At 39.6% G+C, this 25430-nt stretch overlaps 2 protein-coding genes across 2 annotated transcripts; both read right to left on the reverse strand.

Annotated features, from left to right (window-relative positions):
* Positions 1–4478: 4478 nt before the first annotated feature.
* scpp5 (secretory calcium-binding phosphoprotein 5) lies at positions 4479–5419 on the reverse strand (the record flags this gene model as incomplete). The annotated part of the gene is made up of 6 exons (XM_080879653.1): positions 4479–4529; positions 4654–4722; positions 4842–4892; positions 5024–5089; positions 5225–5278; positions 5366–5419. The coding sequence occupies 6 exons, from the start codon at positions 5417–5419 to the stop codon at positions 4479–4481; spliced, it is 345 nt and encodes a 114-aa protein (XP_080735779.1).
* Positions 5420–6275: 856 nt separating this feature from the next.
* On the reverse strand, positions 6276–8530 carry scpp7 (secretory calcium-binding phosphoprotein 7). The gene is made up of 9 exons (XM_080881098.1): positions 8463–8530; positions 8274–8338; positions 7939–7983; positions 7675–7722; positions 7543–7584; positions 7243–7302; positions 6992–7159; positions 6612–6687; positions 6276–6478 (listed from the first exon to the last, which is right to left on the reverse strand). The coding sequence occupies exons 2-8, from the start codon at positions 8325–8327 to the stop codon at positions 6655–6657; spliced, it is 450 nt and encodes a 149-aa protein (XP_080737224.1). The 5' UTR covers positions 8328–8338; positions 8463–8530; the 3' UTR covers positions 6276–6478; positions 6612–6654.
* Between the last annotated feature and the right edge of the window lie 16900 nt (positions 8531–25430).

Consider the following 25430-nt stretch of genomic DNA (forward strand, 5'->3'; position numbering starts at 1 on the left):
AGTCATTTAAAAGTTAACAGTTGATATTGTGCCATGTAGTTAGATTATTCCTGTTTTCTCCTTTGAAGAAAAACTGCAGTTATAAAAATGTGGTTACAATGTGATCATCTGTTTCAACAGGAATATAGAACTTTTAACTCTCAAACTATGCTTTGTTTCAGAAGGCTACATTGTTGCTTTGACAAACAAATGCTTTAATTCTTTTTTGTTTCTTAGAACAACATCAAAAGCAACAGAACGAAATAAAGCTTTTTTTTTTTTTTTAGGTTTTTACTTACTTTTAGTAAAAATCTAAAAGCGTGACTTGCATCAAAGCTCTACAAAGCCTCTACATAGCAGTGAACCTCATAACTGGGTGTGGCTCACTTAAGGTAAACCGTTATAAAGAACCTCGTTCAATTCACTGGAGTAAAGTGTTCTAAACATTTTTCAAGGACTAGCATGAAGCAGATCCTCTTCCAGCTTCATAAAAGTCTATAGAAATGCAACCCTTCAGCTCCCTTCAGTGAGCATTTCCCTGACAAGTGATTCAACCCTAGTTTCAAGTCTTAAGGTATACAAGCAGCAATGGTTGCTTTGCTTTGCCACTGCAACCTCATCTCACAGTCACTTGAATTTATAGTTAAGCCCTTGAAGCTGCTGCAGTATTCTCCTGAACGATAGTTGTCACCACTCAGACAATATCTTAAACATAAGTGCTGATAAAGGAGGAGAACTTAAAAAGGAAGCCAAGACTGTGCCTGTTGCAAAGTTTTTTCCACAAAATCGACAAAACAAGTTTTCAAAGTGTTCCAACATTTCCGTCTGTATATCTGTGTGTCTTCTGAGTTTCTGTACACGATTGTACACTTGAGTTTTGAACCTATCTGTGGCAGCTCCAGCACAATGTGCCAGGTTACAAAAATCAAAAGTGCACGTCCGGCCACAAAGATTGTGTCGTGCAATACATTTTGTGATGTTAAAATGGGTATGCAACACCTGTGACACAAGAAACATGGCGATCATAATGGGGCCATTAGATTCCGGTCACATTGGCCTAGAGACCAGTTGGTGACCCCCTGGCAACTACTAGTGTCCAGGGAAAAATGTGTATTCCCTAATTAGTTGGTCATCTGTTTATGCCTTTAGTTTCAGTACTTGGGGGGCCATCTGGGGGGGCATCACTGCAGCTTCCCAGTCTCATTATCAAACAACAAAGACACAGGCATTCTCACATTCCCTCACTCATACACTCTCTCTCTCTCTCTCTCTCTCTCTCTCTCTCTCTCTCTCTCTCACACACACACACACACACACACGCACACACACACGCGCGCACACACATACACACACACACACACACACACTCACACTATAGGAAGATTGGTGATTCATGTATCTGTATATTTTTTGAGTGTTTCAGGTGCTGTATGTTTGTTTTGTTTTGTTTTTTGTGTATTACAGGTACCAAAGCTGGCAATACATACAATGCAATACAATACTAGAGATTCTATGTAGCTGTTCTTGTTAAAGCAAAATGTGCTTGGTACCATCATGCATTCAGATTCTAATTGCAAAGCCAGCATAAAGAGCAGCATTAAAAAAAACCTGTATTTTCAGAGGTCCAGTTGCAGGACAACAACAACAACAAACACGATGATCCTATAGAATATGGTGTATTGTTGTAGATTAAACTATGCACCAGTATATAAAGAATTTTAAAATGAGCTAAACCTCAAACATCTGCAGTGGTAAAACCCAACATGAACATTAAACTATCAGTAATGTGAATCCACATCATATATAACTGTAAAACACTAAAAAGGGGACTTTTTGGCTTGAATTACAGTTCCAGGAAAGAATCTTTTGAAGAAGAGACGGTAATAGCGTGAGAGGCCAATGTCTGCATTTCTGATGTGCCTCTGAAGAGGTAAGTGTTCAGTCATGTTGGGACAAGCTTTTGTCCCCAGGTGAGCCAAGATCAGGGAGATCGTTCTCTCTCCTGTAATGTTTTTTATTTTCTTATGACAATTACGTTTCACAGTGGGGAGATTTTGCCACCAACAGTGAAAATCCATGTCTTCTGTGTGATAAACTATAGTAGTGTCTTACATAAAGCACTTAGATGGTGTTTATAATGTATGTGCTATGTTGCAGAACTAAACAAGGATTTTTATACAAGCTGTGATCAAAACCTCTGGGAACTGTGTTATAAAAGATCAAAATTCTGACTTTTAACCATGGCTGATCTCCTATTCGATAATCTTCACAGGCATGTGCAGAATTACTCTGGTGTAGGTGTTATACTTAAATTGCTCTTTGAACGCCGTGCTCTGCAGTTTAATTATGGAACTTAAAGGTAAGCAAAGAGCAAACATTATTTTCTGTTTCAAAGGGACCCGTGTGAAGATTCAAGTTTTCAGTCAAAGTGACCACAGTTTCCAAGCTCAAAGCCATTGCCAGAGGTGAGAAGCAAGACTGGGAGGCACATGCTGTTTTCTCAGCATTCATGCGGTTCTACACATTTTTGCCTACACTTATGTCCACAAGTACAAGAAAATGTAATGTGACTGAAGATCTAAAAATTATACCACCGATGCTGAAATCAGGTAAGGTTCTACATTTTTGTCGGTTAATTTTGAACAAATTTTAATTTTTTTTATTTATTTTTATATAAATTATACATATATAAGATTGCATATTTATATTTTTTTATAAACATAACTTAATTCATTAGAAAATATTATTTTTAGGCTGATAATGCTAGAGTATTTTCTGGTAAAATAGCTCATGTGATGCCAAGTAATATTAAGTCTTAAACATACCAAACATACCAAACTCAGCAAACTGAAATCAAGCAATAGTATTTATAGATGAATTTGGTTTATTCCATTCAGGAATACATCTAAACTCTAAAATAGACATATTTTTATGTTTTTAATAATTTATAATCATGCTTTTCTTATGACTTGTTGCATTTTTCTTCATTATTCATACATTCTGAGATTAGTTTTCAACACAAATTTCAATGTAAGAGTTCAGTTCAAATAATCAATTTCAAGTTTATTGTGTATGTTAGAAGTTTCTAGCAACACAGTTATAGAAATAGAGTTGCTGCTGATACCCAAACCTTTGGTATTTATTTAAGTGTACTGAAGAGATATGACTGTAAGTAAAAAAAAAAAATTCCAAGGTTTATAGAAGTCTTTGGGAAAGGAACCAAGTTTTGCTGTGTGGAGGCTGTTGTATGTGACAAGTGAGATATTTATTTTCTCACCTGACAGAAGACCTGAGGCACTAACTAGGGCTTTGTCTTTATAGAGCAAGGTATGAAATGTACTTTTGAATGGCACCACAGTTAAAGTCAAACTGATACTTGATAATCCACCTAGCTTTGTAATAGTGTAATGTTAAATCACAAGTTAAATCCTAAAGGAAAAATAACATTATTTTTACTACATGTATATTTTAATAAAAAACAAAACAAAGCAGATCTACAAGTGTTTAAATAATGAGTAAAAGTATCAAAATTTGCTTCAAAAAGTAGACTTTATTTATTCAAAGAAAATGACATTTAAGGAAAAGTTAGAATGAAGTAATTAAAGTATGATGAAAATTCAGCATCACATTGCATCTGCAGTTCTAGAACAGGTTATTGTTAATGTGGGGAAATGACAAGGGGAATAAAAGAGTGCTTCAGGACTATGTCTTATTTTATGCAGATTATCCTATTACTCTTTAGTTTAATAATGTTGTGATTTCTTAATAAAGAAGTGTTATTTATAACATTTGTGGGTGGGGTTTTAACTCATGTTAGCACTTTCGGAAACAACATCACTGACAATTTCTTCCAATGCTGATTTCTGAATGTTCACATGTTTACACCTTTGCTGGCATCTGTAAAGACAAATGAGCAGTTTCATATCAGCATTGTTAAAATCATACACATTTCAAATAGTGTTCCCTTGTTTTTAAAGATGCTTTATAAGGACCAATCTGTTGATTGGTTACCTGGCTTGTCTGTATGGGCTGATCCTGCAGGTGCAATTTTGGGGGGTCCTGGGATGGAAGAGCATTAGCGTCAAATTGCGGAATCTGGAAAAAAAGAAAAGAAAAAAAAACACCTACTTTACCAAAACATGGAGATACACAGTCAATACAATTAGCTTCTTCAAAACATAACGAGATTATATTATTTGCTACTGTATTTTCTCACGTTCATATTTTGCTGGGGAATGTTTTGTGGTGGATAGTCAAATGGGAGAACCTGTGGGGAAACAAATATAATGGTAAATAAACAAACATGTTTTTAAACATAAACAACAAAAATATGTTGGGGTAAATAGAATAACTAAAATCTTACTTCTGGCACTATGGGGCCTTTTGTCATTGGGGGGATGTTTGGGATTATCTGTAATAAAATTATATATTGTATTTAGTCCCATGATATATAGAAATATACAAACATAAATTCATATTTTCAAATTTTAAATTAATATCTAAGAGTTCAAAATTCTTACCCTTTGCTGAGCAAAGTCATATGCATAGAACTGGAATTGTAAAAACACAAGACACAAAAAAGTTCAAGAAAGCAGTTAAAACACTTCTATGAGCAGAAAGGTTTCCTGGGCCAAAAGTTTCCATAATCTGCAACAGGAAAGAGAAATGACTTACTACTTCAACACTCTGTCTGCCAGGTAGCTGAGGAATGGAGTACTTGATGAGACCAAAAGATGAAAAGGGCTGCAGAGAGAAAGAAGGCAAAAGTAAAATCAGGATCAACGAAAAGAAGTTAGGTGATTTCTATTTTATTTTATTTTTTTGTAGGTGGAAAAACTTCTCTCAAACTGATGTATGCATACCTGTGCTGGGTTTGAAACACCTGCACCTCCTGGAAATCTGTGGGGATAAATCTTGGAGAAAAAAAACATAAATGTTGTACTGTAATCATGATTCATAGCCACTGTTAGAGCCAAATGTAATAAATAATGGTGCTGATCTGAAAACGTGTATAAACCTGAGTAATAATAAGAGTCTGACATACCAGTTCCACACTGTAACCACCAGGTAGTCCAGTGTGTGGAAAACCAGCCGTAAAGGGATTGTTCATCTGAATGCATGCAAATTTTGAAGACTTCAGTATACAGCAATATTTTGTGTAGGTGTTTGCAGTATTTTGAACCTGTATATAGAATATACACAGAAGATATAGAGAAGATAAACAGTATGCAGTATGCATAATTACCTGTAAAGTTGGCATCTGTTGCCTGGATCCAGTGTAATGAGGCAAGTACTGAAACTAAAGGCATAAACAGAAGTTAAACTTTAAGTATTGGACAGGTTTCAGCTCCATGAAATAAATGATTGGCTTTTACTTAACACTCACTGGTGCAGCACAGGCTGTGCTAGCCAAACAGAGACACAAGAGAGCCAGCTTCATGTTTATCCTACAGACATAAAATAAATCATTCCAAGTTGTGAAACTTCCACCACAGTCACACTGGATGGTTGCTTCCTTCTGGAAAGGCATGTAGGAGCTAATGTTAAAATTTTGCTCAACTCACCGTCTGAAATTTTAAAAATCACCAGAAAAGGAGAAAATGATGAATGCTGATGTTGGAGATGATGCCAGCAGGTTGGACTGTGACTTCTGCAGAGTTACTTGGATATTTATACACTGCTTTCTCACCAAAGAGCCAGTCACAGGAGATAGGAGTGGTGTTGCCCAATGACTAGGTAGAGTTTAGGTGTCTAGTCTTCAGCTTTACTAAATGACCAGTGGTCATATCCACTTTCTGTGTAATAGCAGAGTCGTCTGTTTGATTATACCGTCTAGAGCAGAGCACACCTTCACTTTGCTTACTCCTCATTCTGCCATTAGTCTCACTACAATTGCATAAGGTGGCACAAATATCTGAAACTAAAAATTTATGTTAATACAGCATAGATAAATATAATACTATATCCTTTTTTGTTTGTTTGTTTGCTTGTTTTACTCTAAAAATAAATTTGTACTGAAGCAGCACATAATAGTGAAATCAGAGAACAGCCTTTATTATTTATAATAAATATAATTGCCTGCTGTAGCTATTTGTGGATAGTCAAAAAAGCAAGTCAGTAATAATCTGCAAAATGCTGCATATAATTCATGGACTGAGTATCAGATATTTATTATTTGAAATATATCTTAAGCAAAGAACCAGAAACAATAGATGAATGAGCTGTTTCATTTATTATGAAGCACAGAAATGAAACATTTCATGTTGCATGTAGAGAGGAAACAATATAATGCTACATTTATTTTGATATTTTCTTTTGGTCATATTTAACTGCAAACCATCAATTTTTTTTTCATAAGAGGCATGTCATGCTTTTTGACTTTATTCTTCTTTTTCCAAACAAAGCACCATTTCAAAAAATGCATAGCACCACAGAAAATAGTATTGCTGGCTGGCGATTTTTCACCACAGTAAGCAGATAGTCTTACACCTCTGGTCACCTACAGTGGGGACAAAAGCAAATGAAAGTTTGAGAGACTCAATCCCCTAGAAAAATAACATGTGATCCTTGCATATTTATTTATATGAACTACTACTGCTAAAACCTTTATATATGAATATGTGAATTGATACCTGAGTGTGCCAAGAGTGTTTTTTTCCTGCTGACTAAGTAGTTTTAGTCATCTTCATCTTCATCATCTTTGCCACGCTAAAATGACAGAGGACTTGGGTGAGCGAATCAGGACTGATGATAGTCTCCTACATGTGCATTTATGAGTCACGGTTTTTTCCACAACTCAGCAGAAATAGTTGGGAGGTTTGTCTGACGTGATCCTTTTTATTGGAATGAACCGGCTGCCCTCATAACAAATTTCAGTTCAATCCAACTCCACTTTATTGCCTGTCAAAGTCTATTGAAGCTATTACTGCACTAAACTGCATATTGCCAGCATCAAATCATGACAGAGGCTTATTGTTTGTTAAATACATTTAAATGCGATAGTCTTTCTTACTGGGGGAGGTGCAACGACGACAGGATTCAGAGGTTCCACAGGAATGGCAGGATCAGCAAGAGCAACAGGGGCAGCTGGGGCAGCTGGAGCAGCTGGAGCAGCTGGGGCAACTGGAGCAGCTGGGTCAGCTGCAGCTGGATTAGGCAGGTTGAAGCCAAAGGGGTAGAACTACAGAAAATAAAATAAATTGTGAATTCAATAAAATATCTGAAAAACCTTTGCCAGAGAAAATATGTTCTGCAGACACCTACCACCTCCTTGGTACCTATGCCATTCGGATTTGGAATCTCGTGCTTGATAAAGCCGTGGACCTTTCAATGAAAACAGACTTAGAAACTCATAATTGCACTGGAATCTGTAATACTTCTGATTTGTGGCTCTTCTTTGATTACATGTAGGCTCTAAAAACGTCAAAGTCTATAGAATTAACTCTTTTTATCAGATAGCATTTAGGTTTCTATTCCATTTCCATTCTTTGGATCAAAGTCTGCAAACTACACTCTCAATAGGTAAATATCTATATATATATATTTATGAACTGTGCTACTCACAGGTCCTCCAAGAGGGTGTCTTTGGGCATCAACAGGGAGCAACTGGAAGCATTAAAACAACATAGTAAAGAAATAATCACCAGATGCACAGAAAAGTTCTGAAAAGGTGCAAAACAATGATTGAACTCTTACAACTTCCAGATTGTCAAGTGGGACTCCAGCAGGGATAACCTGGGCCGCCTGAAATACAGTTTTAATCATATACACTTAACAGGGACACAATCTTATGAGAAAAGTCAGCCGTGTTGGAGAAAAGCAGTTCAGCTATGAAGACATCAGTGGTGAACAAATCATAACAGACCACCGTGCAGAGTTTGAAAATCTGGCTTTTACTGTGGTTAATGTGTGTGGGTGTCATGATATCCACCAGCTGATCCAAGCTGCTTCTTATTGTACCTGAGGTGGAGCGTAATGGATGTCAAACTCCTCAAATATCTGCAGCTGTAAAGAAGAGAATAAAATTCAGTGTAATGCAGGTCAGTGTAACATGTTCAGACAGTTATTGAATGTTGTTTTACTGATTAATGCTAAAGACAAAAACAGACACCATAAACGGATAACAATGACCGAAAAACTCCATCTGCTAAAAAAAAACAAAGGTGAGTATTAAAGCTCTGTAGGTGATATTTCTCTAAAATACTGAAGATGAATGTTGTATGTTAATTGTTACATGTGAAAGAAAAAGAAAGGGAAAATAGATATTTTGGCAGAAATGTAAGTATTTTTCTTACAGGAGCAGAGATGGCCATCCCAAGGATGCAGGCAGCAAGCACGATAAATTTCATTTTGAAACTTGCTGTGACAGAAAGAGAATTTTGAGTTATTACATTTGGTAGTTTTTAGTGCACGTCTTTTAAAAAAGCATTCAAATTTAAAACGTCTTTTGCAGTTTCATGTGATATTAGCAGGATCTACATTACCTTTCTTTCCTGGCTGCACGTGAGCACTGGAGGATTGTTGAAGAGAGGTGTGATTAGAGGAGAGTGAGATCGCCTATTTATTTGCTGAGAGAAACAAAGGGCGAGCAAACTTTTGACAGGTATTGATGGTAAGCCAATCGTTTTTCTTTGTATGATCACAAACCTGGCAGCTGCATGTCTGGGAAATCTCTTAATAATTTTTTTGGCTTGAAAAGCACATATTTCACATTCCTCTGCAATGTGTCTTATCAGGTGCCTCCTTGCAACAGCTCAAACTCAAAAAGGGCAACAGGGTTATTCGGGAGTAGGAGTTGGAATTCAAAAGAGTGCTTCCTTACTTACTCCTGTGTGTTTTTCCTAATAGAAAATATGATGCTTTATACCTGATGATGTTTAGAGGATAAATGCTTTACCAACAGCAGTATTTCGAGGCCTGTTAAAACCTACAAATGATCATGTATACTTGTAAAACTGAATGTCTTTTTCAATGAATTGGGTAAAACTTTAAATTTACAACAGTTTTAGGGACATTCACTGCACATTGTATCTGAGCCTGCGTGGATACGTCAGAGGTGTGAAGACAATCTATAATCTGGGATAAATATGCTTCAGGATGATGATTAGATAAATACTGTGCACACTCTCTTACATTATGGTTTTAAAATGTATTTAATTGAAGGTTATGAAAGACAGTAACATGGAAAGACAAAACAGTTCAGGCCCAGCCTTATTTGTTTTCCTTTTTTATTTGACATTTATTTTTATTTATTTATTTTTTTAAGTAAAATAATAATAAATGAAATTAAATAGCAACGGTTAGTAATATCCTTGAGAAGCTCCACTGAATAGTTGTTAGTACCCATCAATAATGCATTTTGTTTTCTCTGTATGTTGTGGGTTATCTCCACTGGTGACAACAGTCTCAGACAAGGGTTTCCCGCATGGGCTGAAGCTGGGGTTCAGCAGTTCTTTGGGCAGTGGCAGCATCCGACCCAGCTAAACCTGCAGAGAACCCGCTAGCATTTGGATGTGATCCAGAGCACGGCAGTGCCTTTATCGGTTGAGCTCCAGCAGCTGAGGTCCCCACAGCTGGCTGAACGCCTTGTTGTTCTGGGTGTGTGAGTCCTGCGGCCTGGCTCTCGGGCTGGACAGCTCCCGCAGGCTGGTTTGTAAGCACATTAGGCATGTACACCCCCAATTGGCCCATTGTAGCAGCCATCTGAAACAGTAAACAGAGATAAGATACTGTAAAGAGGCAAGGGAGGGGCAGTGTTAGTGGGATCACTGAGTTCACTAAACAGACTGTTTGAACAAGCTGGAAGAAGAAAAAAATCTTGGCTGTGTTACCTGAAGTTCCTCAGAGCTAAGACTGCCAAGAGGTGAGCTCTGGTAAGGAATTACAACATATGTCAAGTGAAATGTTCTCAGAAAGAAAATTGTGAAATTGCAAATAGCATTAATCATCTAAGTCTGCAGAGGGTGTTATATATTTACCATTGGTTGCTGTAGCATGTATACAATCTGGGGATTCTGTGGATGAGAATTCGGTTAGATAATTGTAACTCTTTTTTCTTTTTTTTTTACTTATTCTGCATTATGTATATGCAGAGACACCTGTTGTTGCAGCTGCTGCTGTGGCTGCTGTATTCCCTGAGTTGCATCTATTGAAGGAGCAACTGCAACTCCTGCAGCATTTTCTGCAGGTAACACTGGACTGTTGGGAAGCTGATTTGCTGGAGTTTGTGGGAGAGCCGATTCCAGAATCATTGGGTAACCATATGGGCTGAACTGATGGAGAGAAAATAAAATAAAACAAAACAACACATATCAACAATTTCTGCACCGACACCACAAGTTACAACTCCAATATTAACTCCTTACTCCAAAAGCCAAAATACCAATGTCTTTATTTTCATAATACTGTGTCTTATGAAAGGGTTTCCTGTCTCCAGCAAGCGTGTCTCTTAGCTTACCAGCTGATTCCCATAGTGTGAGGAGAACAGCGGTAAGTATCCATAAGGTGGGAAAATCTGAAAAAAGCAGCAATACACATTTTTAAAGGGAGAAAATAATTTAAAATAAGAGTTAATATTCTGTTTTCTTAGCTCCCCCGCCTCCTCCTACTAGATGCTGCTGTGGCAGTGTCAGCTGGTGGGGTCCATAGAAGAGTGGCTGCATGGGCATGCCCCCTTGTGGATACCAGGGGTACTGTTGCAGTGAAGGAATGGGCTGTGGATCAGGCTGCTGTAGACCTCCTGCCTGTGGCTGAACACTGGGAGAAATAGAGGCTGGCGTAGGAGATTCGGGTTTCTGGTTTGCGGCTACAACGTGCTGAGCACCTTGAGTTGCTGTTTCCCTTCCTTGTAACAGCAGGGGACGACGGACATTTGAATTGACCTGAAAAAGAAAGAAAGAAAGAAAGAAAGAAAGAAAGAAAGAAAGAAAGAAAGAAAGAAAGAAAGAAAGAAAGAAAGAAAGAAAGAAGATGGTAAAATTATCACTGAGTCACAGAGTTCATAGAATGTCAAATGTTAATTAAATGACAACCAGTATTAAATGAATAAACATAAAATTATATAATTATATCAAGTATTGTATTTTAAACCATATTCTATTAGTCTACTTACTGGTACTGCAGAGACTTCTATGGTAAAGCATAACAGCAGCGTTATGATAATCATTTCCAAAAAGAGAACAAAATCGATATGGTTTTTAATCAGTTCCACTGGATCAGTGGGTGCTTTAAGGACTATCTCCGTGGAGCACTCAGGAGTAAATTCATTGAAACTGTATGGAGGGGTCCTTCAACTTATGCACTGCTCACAAACTGGATCAACCAATCACATGGCAGACTGAAGAAAGATAAATTCAACCTAATCGTCTGCTGAATGAAGCAGGGAGGTGGAAACCAAAGAAAATCTAATAAGTGTCCTAAACGGCATGTTTTTCTTCAATTATGATGGTGTAATGTCTCTTGAAATAATTAAACAAATGCATGAGAGTTGAGGCCTTGTGGTTTTCCTGCTACTACGGGCACCTACGGGTGTGGCTGATGTGGCTGATGTGTCAGTGTCTCGCTGTTGTAATTGCAGTATGGTCAAACCAAGAATGTGTGATGTGCAAAAAAAGAATCTTAAAAAGCAGACATGAAAAATAACTGAAGCTGCAACAGACATAAAAATGAACACTTGATAAGTTAATGTAAGACATAAAAAAATGACAAACTACACATTAATGACATATATGTTGATTCAAATATTAAAATTAATTTGCAGATGAGCTCAAATGCTTAACTTAGCACTAAATGTATTTGAAATGTGAGAGAAAATTGAAGAGCAAGTAATTATAATATGTATAAATTCTATCCAGCTTGACTTTTAGTTGTTCTGTTTAAAAGAAATTTCCTTTGTAGATCACCTTGAATCAACCTTCTTTAATCAAACACTCAATAACAAATAACAAAATAAAGGAAACACAGATAATACTTATGACCACACATTTTTTTCACATTTGATAAAGTAATATCTTTCCATCATTTTAAACTGACACAACATTTTGTTTGCAACATCATACGCTAAAACGGCATACATAAAAATTACTGACAAGTGGCAATTTGGGTACAGGATCCAAATAATAATAATAAATTGTTATTAGTAATAGCAGTATCTGTCTAACTATGTAGATAGATCGATAGATAGATCAATAGATAGATAGATTAAAAAGTGCAGTATCCCACAACAAGGTTCTCTTTTCAAATTATAATTTATTCTGAAAAAAAATCATCAAAGCATCAAATACAACAATTATGAAAAATACATATAATTCAGTGCATACTTTAAAAGTTGGTTGCCAGCTGGTTTACAAAATTAACCAAGTTTGCAAATTAGGCAAACATCCACAAAACAGGAGATTACATTTATAATGCACATTCATGCACACATCACATCAAAGAGAAAGTAAGAGACCATACTAGCTTTGTTAAAAGGGTGTATGCTAATGACAATCTTAATTACTTTTTTTTGTCAAATCAGCGGAGCAAGCAGTGCTGTGCAATCAGTGAAAATATTGCTGAAGAGGGTGTGTGAAGAAGAAATAAAGCAGTACTATGTGTTTAACTCATGAAGCACAGAGCCATGCATTAACAGCTCAGCAATCATCCCTCACTTAAGCTGTGTTGATCTAGGGTTGGTGTTGTGTGTACCCGCTGACTGGATATTACGCATGCATGTCGTCAGCATCCCTCCCACTAATGTCTGGAAGCCTAGTCTCTAACAAAACTCATCATTACCTTGCTGACTGAATGCCTCTCTAAATTTTAAATGTTTCAAATCACAGTGCAACATACAACCTCACTGGTTATATAAGTTTTGTTTTTTTTAAATTAAACAAAACATTCAAATAAGTAGGATCAACAAAACATATATAACATTGTAAAGGGAGGTTGAAGGATGCTGCAATACTGAAATGTGAAAATATGCAAACACGGTATGCAATATTTTTGAATGCCAATAAAATTTGGTTCATTTCTGGCTTCAAGGTAACAAAATGTAAAAAACAGACATCATTCTCACAGCATCAATTTCCCTATTATTATGCAGCTTTGTGCTGCTTATGCTGGAAAGTTCAAACTAAAGTAGTATAAGCTACTTTTTTTTTTCCAGATCCATGCTATTCAACTACTGTCTCCCCTCGGGGCTGTAGTGGTAGACATGATTGTGGTCCTGGAAGTCTGTGTTGTGGTTGATGTTGATGGCTGAATAGGTGGTTGCACACATAGAATCGGAAACAGAGTACAGATATTGAATGAAGGTCTAATCCAGCGGTGTTGGCCACTCTGCAAAAGCATTGAAAAAAATGTATATTACTGTGTTCTTTACAAACAATTATGGCATTATTTATGTCTTACCTCACTACTGTCAGACCCACTGCTGCATGAATGATGGCGCCTCTACAAAAACATAAATAATGTATTTGTTTTAAATATTAACAGAAAGGGTTTTGATAAGGGATAAAAATTGACAATAAATATCAAATAAAACTGTTTAGACATTTTTGTACTTACAGCAACAGAGCAATTGACCAAGTATAAAATCATGAGAAGAAAGACTTTCATCTTGCAGTTCAGAGTGTAATTCAGTTCCCTTGATAGTTAGAGCTCCCACACTAGAGTATGACAGTAAACAGCACAATAATGAATAAAATCAAGCTCCTGCAGTCTATCTCCAAGACAGTCCTTGGCTTTTAAATAGACTCTGTGCCCACACTGATCTCCCACGCTAAATGTTACTTCACCTCAGATGTGGTCAGTTCTCATGGCCGCCTCCTGAGGCAAAACCAAACTAGGTGTGAACACAATTTCATTAGCAGACTAGATTGTGTTTTCGCAACATTAAAGGCCCGCATCCTGTTTATCATGCTGAGAAGCTTTGAGTTTTTAATCCCATACACATACAGACACACACATACTGTAAGATTAAAATTTATATTCATATTTCCTGTTAGGTATTTTAGTACCATGGTAGCATTTACTGGATATTGTTTTATAGTGACATTATACAGGAAAACTCTGTCATTCAATAAGGCCCCTTTGTTTTAGTTATTTTTCTCTTTGACCCAAGAATTGATGTGTGAGAATCACAGGCTGGTACAAGGTTGAAATACCACAGAGATCACTCCCTCAGCTACATTAGTTTCTTAATCTTTTAGGAGACGCCTGTTGAAGGCCAAATGGTTTGTTTCAGATTTCACTAATGTAAGAACTCTTTGTTTTGTGCCTTGAAAATATGTCGCTGAGATAATCACAATTGTAGCTGAACTGATAAACTACACAAAGGATGCTTCTTCACCCAAGGGCAGGAAGACGCTGCCTTATCTTGGTCTGTACTGGTTTAAACTGATAAATCTGCTGTCTCATGAATTTTACCCTCTATATAAACTGTTGTACTTGTGAATAAAGTTGAGTCACTTTGGGAAGACAATCTGAAGCAGTCTCTGTTTTCTTGTTCTCCCAAGCTGCTCCCGAGCTCGTACTAACACGCTGAATGGCATGCTTGAATATTACTTGAGAATATATTTGACTGTGTTACAGACTAAGGGACATTCTCTGCTGATAGGTGAAGGTACATTCTCTGCTGATAGACGTCCACGCCTCGAAGGAAGTCGATCCACGGATTAGGCCCTGGAAACCGTTTCCTTCATTTCCAATCTAAGTAAAATTCAGAGCATCACCATGTTAAAACATGTTCTAGTTATATGGATATATATGAAAGCAAATGTGTATATAACACAAATAAGCAGTTGCTGAATGCAGGGATGACTGATAAGTGGTTAGGCATTATATACTTGCAAAACTGTTGCCTAGAGCTGTATTTCCACCTGCAAAACAATACTTGCTCAATCTTTTCCAAATACTATAATCATCTTGTTGACATGTGGTGAACCTCGTTTTATTTCCTGTACTGTCATTAATGTTAGGTTGATTTTGATAATAGTGTTGGATGCTATAATGTTTAATTGCAGGCACATTCCATCTAAAGGTTCTGGTTTCCTTATCTGGTAAAGGATGTTCCCTCCGCTCCATTTAGGGGTTCGCCTATGCTTGTATATGGTGAACCATTAAAGTTAACCCATATGCGGGTGTGGGGAGATGACCTGTGGATAACTAGGAAATGTGGTTAAACGGTTGTAAGCATATATTGTGTGGCAGGAAGTCACATATACAGAGACACAGACACACACACTTGCTCGCACATGCATGCACACACACACAGTGCCTTAGCTTTTATGGCACACTACATGGGTTTTACATTGTGTAACCAGTTTAAACCAGTTTGACCGTGTTTGTGTAACCCACGGTAGTCAATAAAAGAGCCTGCAAGGGGAGTCAGTTTGAAGTCGGCTGAACATCTTGCCGGACTTCCCTTGCTTGCAAGTGAGAACCGTACAGAGTGTCTTGCTTTTGTTTACAGTGACGAACCTCTTCAGCAGCAAGGTCTGACATTAGACCTAACAATTAAATTTTAAACCTTGCAAATGTCTGTGAGAGACTTTATTTTTGACAGTGATGTTAAAATATATGAGTGTTTCCTGGAGTTGGAAAACTAACTTGAAAGATCACTTAGGATGTATTGCTTCATGTGTTACAATAATCAGAATCAGAATCAGAATCAGAATACTTTATTGATCCCTGGGGGAAATTATTTTTTGTTACAGTGCTCCATTTTAAACCAACATTAAGACAAGACAGACAATACGCTAACTAAGAATAGTACAATATATACATATATATACATACATACATACATAAGTCACTTATAAATAAATATTTGGAAAAGAAACGTGTAGTTGTAGCAGCAAACAGTGTGTTAAGTGGATGCGTTGTACAGGGAGATGGCCACAGGCAGGAATGATTTCCTGTGTCGTTCAGTGGTGCTTTTCGGTAATCTCAGTCTCTCACTGAACGAGCTCCTGTGACTGACCAACATGTCATGGAGTGGGTGGGAGGTGTTATCCAACATTGTCTTTATCTTGGACAGCATCCGCCTCTCCGACACCACCTTGAGGGAGTCCAGCTCCATCCCCACAACATTGCTGGCCTTACGGATCAGTTTATTAAGTCTGTTGGCATCTGCGACCCTCAGCCTGCTCCCCCAGCATGCAACAGCATAGAGGATCGCACTGGCCACAACAGACTCATAGAAAATCCTCAGCATTTTCTGGCAGATGTTGAAGGACCTCAGTCGCCTCAAAAAATAGAGACGACTCTGGCCCTTCCTGTAAAGTGCTGTGGTGTTTTTAGCCCAGTCCAGTTTATTGTCAATGTGTACTCCAAGGTATTTATAGTCCTCCACAATGTCAACACTGACCCCCTGGATTGAAACAGGGGTCAAGTGTTTCCTGGTCTTCCTGAAGTCCACGATCAGTTCCTTGGTCTTTGCCACGTTGAGCTGCAGATGATTCTGCTCACACCACGTGACAAAGGAGTCGACCACAGCCCGGTACTCTGTCTCATCATCCCTGCTGATGCATCCAACCACCGCAGAGTCATCAGAAAACTTCTGAAGATGGCAGGTCTCTGTGCAGTGGCTGAAGTCTGTGGTGTAGAGGGTGAAGAGGAAGGGGGAGAGGACAGTCCCCTGTGGTGCCCCTGTGTTGCTAATCACCTTGTCAGACACACACTGTGGGAGACGTACATATTGTGGTCTTCCTGTCAGGTAATCAACAATCCAGGACACCAGAGAAGCATCCACCTGCATCGCTGCTAACTTATCACCCAGGAGGGTCGGCCTGATGGTGTTGAAAGCACTGGAAAAGTCAAAAAACATGACCCTCACAGTGCTCGCCGGCTGGTCCAGATGGGTGTAGACACGATTGAGCAGGTAGATGATGGCGTCCTCTGTTCCGAGACGAGGCTGATAAGCGAACTGAAGGGGATCCAGATGTGGTCTTACTATGGGTCGCAGCTGGTCCAGGATGAGCCTTTCCAGGGTCTTCATGATGTGGGAGGTCAGTGCCACGGGCCTGTAATCCTGGGGGCCACTGGGACGAGGCGTCTTTGGTACAGGGACGAGGCATGATGTCTTCCACATCACCGGGACCCTCTGCAGACTCAGACTCAGCATAAACAGTTTATGAAAGACTCCACACAGCTGGGGGGCACAGGTCTTGAGGACAAGGGGACTCACTCCGTCTGGTCCAGCAGACTTGCCTGAGTGAAGTCTCCTCATTTGCATCTCAACCTGGTATTGAGTGAAGGTGATGGGTGGGGGAGGGGTGTCAGGAATCTCACAGGAGGCAACATGTGAAGAGAGAGGCTGGCACAGTGGTGTGGCTCTGGATTCCAGGCTGACTGCAGGTGAGGTTGTGGGGGTGGGAGCAGACACTGTGGTGTCGAATCTATTGAAAAACAGATTCAACTCGTCGGCTCTATTCTCACCTCCCTCAGCTCCCCTGCTGTTGGTTGGCCTGAATCCAGTGATGGTCTTCATGCCCCTCCACACCTCTCTCATGCTGTTCTGCTGGAGTTTCCACTCCAGCTTCCTCCTGTAATTGTCCTTAGCCTCTCTGATCTTGTCCTTTAGTAACACCTGGACCTTCCTCACCTCCTCTTTGTTGCCCCCTCTGAAAGCCCTCTTCTTGTTGTTGAGGAGGGCTTTGATGTCCTTAGTCACCCACGGCTTGTTATTTGGGTAACAATGAACAGTCTGAGCTGGAACAATGGAGTCGGTGCAGAAAGTTATGTAGCCTGTGATACACTCAGTAAGCCCATTGATGTCCTCGGCGTGAGGCTCACAGAGTGTTTCCCAGTCGGTCACCTCGAAACAGCCCTGTAGTTCCGCTATTGCCTCCTCTGACCACCTCCTAACAGTCCTGGTGGTCACAGGTTCCCTCCTCACAATTGGCACATAGCGGGGGGTGAGGTGAATCAGGTTATGATCTGACCTACCAAGTGGGGGGAGGGAGGAGGAGCTGTATGCATCCTTGACGTTAGCATACAGTAAGTCTAAAGTTTTCTCTCCCCTGGTGGGACAGTCCACATATTGTTTGAATGTTGGTAGTGTATTGTCCAGTGATACATGGTTGAAGTCACCCGAGATCACAATAAAGGCACTCGGGTGCTGAGTCTGTAGCCGAGCTATGGCAGAGTGGATAGTGTCACATGCAGCTGTGGGGTTAGCAGAGGGGGGTACATAAACAGCCACCAAGATGACGTGAGAGAATTCCCTGGGTAAATAATACGGCCTGAGTCCAACAGCACACAGTTCAGTGTCCGGGCAACAAATCCTTTCTTTGATTGTTATGTTGGCAGGGTTACACCACCGGTTGTTAACTAAAACAGCAAGCCCACCTCCTTTACGCTTACCGCTAGCGATGCTGTCCCTGTCCGCCCGAACAGTGTGGAAGCCTTCCACGGAAGCATTCTCATCGGGAATGACCTGGTGCAGCCATGATTCGGTGAAACACATCAGGCTACACTCTCGGTATTCCCTCTGACTCCGTACCAGTGCTGAGAGCTCGTCGATTTTAATTGCCAACGATCGCACATTTCCCATCACGATAGACGGCAGACACGGTTTAAACCTCCTCCTCGCTTCGAGCCTCCGCTGTCTCACCGTCACCTTTTTTCTTCTCTTCTGTCCTTGACCTCTGCATCCCCGATGTGTTTTCCTCCAAATTTCAGCTGGTACTTCTGCGGGCACTTCTGCGGGCCTGGCCAGCGAGCCGGCCGGCATCAGGGCGATCAGCTGATCTCTGGAGTAAACAGTCCGTGCGTGTAGGAGATGTGCCGCGGTCCCGTTCCATGATAAAAGTAACAGTTCCACGGCCACCAGAAGAACAAAAACTCTCTCAATCCACATGATTGAGTAAGAGATAGAAAACGGAGGAAAATACAAGTCAGAAAAAAAAAGAATACGTAAGAAAAAAGAGCTAAACTAAGAGAAAAGCAGGAGCGACTGTAACAGGCTGCACGCTGGTTGGCGCATGCGCACTGATAAACTGTCATTACTCCAAAACAAAACAAGGTGCTAGCACTATCCTCCTGCTATATGTTTTCTTTTTTCTTTCTATATTTTTTCTTCTTGCAAAAAGCATTAGTCAGGCCATTTAGCCACATACCATTTATAATGCTGAAAGACTTAGATTTAGTTATCTTTTCAAATAAAGTGGTTTTCATTTCAAAGACCTACTTGTTACGAACACTGCAAATAGTAAGTTGATCTTCTTGTTTTTTAAATGTTTCTGATGGAAGAAAATATTACCAATATGCTGTGTGTCACATAACTAAAGGATGGACTTTCTCCTCCAATAAACTGCCATAGACCTTCTTTGGGAGACTGAGGAGTGTGATCCTTCCCTTGAAGCACACCCTAAAGTTCCCTTTCTTGAAGAGGGGAAACTTCACCCCAGTCTGCCAATCCAGAGGACTTACTTCAATGCAATATTAAAGAGGTGTGTCAAACTAGAAAGCCTCACAACATCCAGATCCTTGAGAAATTCATGAAAAAGTTCATCCACCAACCAAGTGTTTGACCTTCTAGAGTCAACAGACTGAAAGCAGAGGTGGTTTCTATTGAAATAATTAACAACTTCACAGTAAAGTGATGCTTTCTCTCTACTGATAATAGTCAGTGTAGCTCACTCAGCCATCTCTTTGTTTCACTCACTCCTTTTGGTAGAATCATCATGAGACTATATTTATTCAACTGCACTTTAGATCTCAATGTTTAAGTGAAAACATAGCCTATAATGGTTTTCATAATCCACAGTAAAAATAATAGTGAGGCATTAGGTATTTAGTTTTTTTATTTTTATACTTCTTTTATGTGCTTGCTTACAATAAAAAGACACTATTGTATTAAAAATATAAATTTAGTAATTGCAATATCCAGGCCAACTTACTGCTGCTACCGGTCAAACATTTTAGAACACCACAATTTTTCCAGCTATTTATTGCAATTCAAGTCATTCAAGTCAATGGATAGCTTGAAATGGTATAAAGGTAAGTGGTGAACTGTTAGAGGTTAAAAAAAGTTGAAGTTACCCAAAACTTAACAATAATGTACATTTCAGAATTATACAAAAAGGCCTTTTTCAGGGAACACAAAATGGGTTAACAATTTAAAGCTGTTCTGAGGCAATGGAGGTTGATCAAGCCTTGAAAGCTGTTGCTACTAATTCCTACAGGTGTTCCAACTTTTCTGGATTACTCACAACCCCCTCTGTCTGCATAAAAGTAGTGTTGGAACACACTAATGCACCATTCCCTTATGAGTATCAGTTGAATCGTATTGTACTGCAGAAAGTAGTGTGTTTGTACAAAAATGGCGAGAAAAAGTTAATTAACAATTTTAATAAAACTTAAAAATGTAGCTCTTTCCTACATGGAAATTACAACAGAAGTCAAGGTGTCAGTGAGTAGTTTCCTTTACAATCAAAAGGCACTCAGAAACTGATGTAAACTGGGGAAGAGGTCTGGCAGACACGAAGCCACAACTGAATCAGAGGACAAGTTTCTGAGAGTTAACAGCATGCGTGATAGGCAGCTCACAGGACAACAACTTCAAGCACAGCTTGCAGTAGTAGTTGTAGTAAGTAAGTCTCTGTTTCAACTGTGAAGAGAAGACTTCAAGCTGCAGGTTTGACAGTGGGGCTGCCACGATTAGTCACGATTACGTCGACTATCAAAATCGTCGACGACTGATTTAATAGTCGACGCGTCGTTTGAAGCTTTGTAAGATCCCAAAAGACGCAGGGAAAAGTAGTAGTATTTAAGAGTGTAATAACGGACTGAAACAGAAGATGGCAGCAATGCATGTACAAGGATGCCAGCTGCTGTTAAACCCCGAAGAAGAAGAAGACTGTGTCCCAGAATTCATAGCGCGGCCCTGCTCAGTTTTCAACAATGGCGGCAGCTAGTTAGTTTTAATATTACTCTTATTATTCTTTCTAGGTCACAAAATAAACGTTTAACATATTTTCAGGCAAGAATGTAGCTGTGTAAACCTCAAATATCTGCTCAGTTTATCAAGACACCACATATTTTCAAAAGCGTTCCGACGTTTTCGGAGACGTCTGTTACCCACTAGCTCAATAGCTAGCCGGGGGCAAGGCTCACTAGAGCCGGTGAGAACACCGGACTCCCGGCAAATCGTTTTCAAACTCACTGCTGCCTTTCCCTACTCAGGTTAAACATGATATATAAGTCACTTAGATAACTTAAAAATGTTATTGTTTGGCTTTTTTTTTTAGTATTTTATTTGTTCCTGAGTAAATCAGTTTGGCTGAGATTAAAGTTATAGTTTTTATACAGCTGAATAAACGTCAAGCAGCCAACTGATTAGAAGTGTGAGATGCTCGAGAATATACTCCGGTGTCCCGTTATATTTTAGATAGCAAGGAGCAGACGGCTGAGTTTATTAAACTTCACCGAAACAATCTGCAAATTTCATTAAAATTTAATTAACTACCATTTTGTCTTTATTTTTAGTTAGCACATACCTTAAACACTTAAAGCTGTAAGCTAATGATAGTTATATAAGAGCAGATGCGTGCTGGTGCAATAAGCTGTACGTTTTACATCCAATGGATGCATGATCTGATTAGTCGACTAATCGTAAAAATAATTGGTGACTAGTCAACTATCAAAATAATCGTTTTTGGCAGCCCTATTTGACAGGACCAGTTGAAGCAAGAAAGCCATTGCTAAGACATCTGAATAAGACAAAGAAGCTTGCCTGGGCCATGAAACACCACCATTGGACTACTAAAGACTTGAAAAAGGTATTATGGACTGATGCATCAAAATTTGAAATCTTTGGTGCTGGATCCAGGGTCAGTGACTTGTGCAGAGTTAGAGGCACCCTGAACCAAAATGGCCAAGGCTGGACTGGGACAAAAAATCGGCCCGGGCGTTTTGACTAGAGACCGGCCCACCAGGATAAAGATTGAAAATGTGACGTCATTCAGGGGTAAAACCGCAAAGGATTCTGGGAACTTGTGGCAAGAGGTACTAGCGCACGCAGGCTTTCAATTGAACTCAGTTACGCAGCGATAAAAAGAAACCCAAAAAATGTCAAGAAGCTGTTGTATTATTAACTGCAATAACCGGTCGCATGACAGCCACGGGAAGCTGACGGGTAAAGAGATCGGTTTTTTTATCGGATTACGTCGTTGAAGAGAAATTTTTTAAGCCATGTTTCCGAAGTAAGAGCCGACGGATGGTCTGGATATACCAAATATAACGTCTCAGAACACTCGAGCTCACATGTTAGTGTGAGAACAAACTTCTTTTGTGAAGTGCATGACAACATGTCACATGTTTTATGATGAAGGGAAAAAGGAAAACTGAATAAAATGGGTGTGTGGTTTAAATGAGTGAAAAGCACAGACCTGGGGATTAAACTCATAGCTAATAGGACATTAGGGTTATGTTGTGTGTTGTGCAGCTGATGGTTGGTTTGGAGTTAATCTAGCTGATGATTTTTCTTTTGTTGTGAAGTTGAGCCTGCCAATTAGTATGATGGTATGATGAACCATGCTAATGGTATGATTTACCCGCCTGAGATGAGGAGCTTGTGTCATGACTTAACAAGGCCTTTTTATTTTGATACTTTCACAGTGCACTGAAAGTTTTGTTCGATAATCTCTGTCGTTTGAGCAGATCTGCACGATTAGAACAGAAAGCGCTGTATGACACGTCATCGAGGAAATTGTTACAAGTGAGTTTCTCCACATTAAAATGGGCTCTGGAGAAAGTCACTTAACTGGGACAATTAGAAAGTAAGTTCCTGTCCACGACTGTGCGAAGTTAACCCTCACCTGACAAAGGTGCAGATGAATCTATGTGTGTTTCCTTTTACAGGAGCAGAAAGATGACAGCAACATTCGAGGTTGCGTGATGATTTAACCTTTTAGGTGCCACTTTCTGTGTCTGTGCATCTACCAGGGGTGTTATTCACTACCTTGTGTTGCTCACAGAGGAAACTGTGAGAAAGTGTGTACACACCTGCGCAGCGCTAACATTTACATTTCTTTTCTACAGCATTACAGTTCTTCATGCGATTTATAACGGGACAACTGGTTAATGTTTTTCTACTACAGGATTTCTGGGTTTATGTGTGAAGAAAACCGTGTTTACAGGTCATGAGTGGTGATGCTGTTACACTGTGTTGATGGGGAAATGTGAAGGTTACTTTGATAATGTGAATAACAACAAATTTCCTGTGTTGAAAACTGGTGTTACTTCTTTCCACAGCTATGGATGGCTAACTTTATGGTCTTTTTATGGCACCTCTGGAGCCTGTCGACCTGCGTCTAACCACGGTCAATGTGTGTTGCTAATGTTTGTTTTTCTGAGAATGCATGTAGAAGATTCGGCAGAAGCGGACAAGTGACATGAGAAAAACAAATAAGAGATGCAGTGTTTATGGAATAGTTGAATATGGGCTCATTAGCTGGCCACTTTTAAGCCCATTGTAAGATATGAGTGGAGTGACTTTGCTTAAGAGCAGTCACCGATTACATTAATGTTGACTGAGTACATGGGATTATCCATGTCTGAGTTGTAGTTTACTGATTTGAGAAAACCTGCACATGACACTTTTCTTGCTGATGTTGAATGCTTATTGCTCTTATGATACAATTGTTTACAAGTGTGCAGTTTGATTTCATTTCCAGATCTTCTTTTCCAGGCCATGATGGTGTGTATGCAGGCTCCTGGCAGAGCCAGGTGTTAAGCAAACTTAATATGCAAAACACGCTAACATCTTTTATTGCAGGGTTACGGAGCTACTCCAGCGGAGATGCCCTGATGTTGCCTGGGACATGATTTAGCTAACCTTTTTCTTTAAGACAGGAATCCAGGTTTGATGAGTTGACTCATGGGAGTGTCCATGCGTCAAGAGGGAGTGTCCAGGATTAACATTAAATAATGTTTTTTAACATTAAATAATGTTTTTTATTATTGTTGCAGTGATTTGTGTGATTAACAGTTTATTTACAGGTATTAAACCTATGCAAGTGGTGCATCCATGTTCAGATGAGGCTTTGATGGCCTATAAGTGAAGTTTACTGAACTAAAGAATGTGGTTTGATGATTGTTGACATGCTCTCCAAATAGAAGTTTTTCCTCCTAGCAAGGAAATACAGGTGCAGCAGTAATCTCCTGAGAAATCTTCAGAGGCCCAGTGAAGAAGCGAGAACCATTCCAGGCATAGTTGACAGCCCAGGCAGTGGTTGAGGTCAAAGGTCAAGCTGGTTGGGGCCCATCATGAGATCAGACTTTGGAGCCACAGCAAGGACCATGAAACTGCGTTGGAATGAGAGCTGTGCCAAGGGGGCCAACAGAGGCCAACAGAGGAGATTGTGGACAACAGACGGGCACCTGAAGGATGAGGGGAACGTGCCAAGCTCCATCGACAACACAGAGGGAGTCTAAGGATGGCATCATGATTCTGTGAAAAGCACAGGAACCAGAAGCTATGGTGGTGATGACAGCAGTTTCCTATGAACATCACCTAATGCTGTGTCACTATACTGTGCATACGATGACACTCTGAAGGCTGCTGGATCATAACAGCAGTAAGATAACTGAACCCAGCACCCTTTTTACAGAGGGGTTTTTCTGCAGAGCGTGGACAGTGGAGGAGTCATAAGTATCCCCCTCGCAGGACGAAGGCCTGAAGTGAGGTAATGGGGGTTGGTAGAGGCCATAAAACTTGAGTGCTGAGAGGTCTGCAGCTTTCACGATAAGCTGAGACCCATGTCGACAAACAACAAAACCAACTGGTATGTTTGAATGTTTATTCTACATACATTTGGACTCTGGTCCTATGGACAATGATGGAAACAACTGGAAGAGACATTTATGACGCCGTGCAGAACTCAAACCACGCTGCAGAGAGACATGTGATTTGCACACCCGGAGGAAGCGCCACCAAGCTGAGATGTTTTTGAAAATGTTACTTTCTTATTCCAACTATTAAATTAACAATTCATTTGTTTGCTCGTAGGATGCAGGTTGCCATTGGATGAGATCAATGAGGAATGGGATAACTGCTAATACATTTGTTAAACTGTGTACTTTCACAGTAATTTAGGGTGATTTGACATATTGTGGCGTGTTGGGGGAGCGGCTAGTTCTCTCCCATCATGCCTTGGGACGTGTGCTGCTGTTTGGATGTTCTTGTTTTGTTGTTTATGTTTACACTACTTTTAACTGTTATCCTGAATGTTGTGTTTGTACTGTGGTTCAAAGGCACTTACAGTTGTTGTTTTATAGAATGAATGAAACCATGGGTGAGTTCTGTTATGCTGTTGATGACCCTTGAAGCACAGTGTAGCATCAGTGTGTGTTGTAATAAAGAGCTCCCCCTACCAGCTTGGGGTTGAATAACAATCTCTCTCTGTGAGCTTCTTTGTAAAGTTTCCTCTGCATGCCACATTGGTGTCAGAAGTGGGATTCCAAGA

This window comes from Rhamphochromis sp. 'chilingali', assembly GCF_963969265.1.
Source record: "Rhamphochromis sp. 'chilingali' genome assembly, chromosome: 4".
NCBI classification, from domain to species: domain Eukaryota; kingdom Metazoa; phylum Chordata; class Actinopteri; order Cichliformes; family Cichlidae; genus Rhamphochromis; species Rhamphochromis sp. 'chilingali'.

Bases quoted from the DNA above. Each gene is read 5' to 3' on its own strand.
- scpp7 (XM_080881098.1), bottom strand. From the start codon at position 8,327: ATGAAATTTATCGTGCTTGCTGCCTGCATCCTTGGGATGGCCATCTCT. The intron at 7,160-7,242 runs GTAGGTGTCTGC...TATTTTCTGTAG, and splicing joins GCATAGGTACCAAGGAGGTG to TTCTACCCCTTTGGCTTCAA. The intron at 6,688-6,991 runs GTAAGAAAGACT...CTGTCATTTTAG, and splicing joins TCGTCGTTGCACCTCCCCCA to CGTGGCAAAGATGATGAAGA.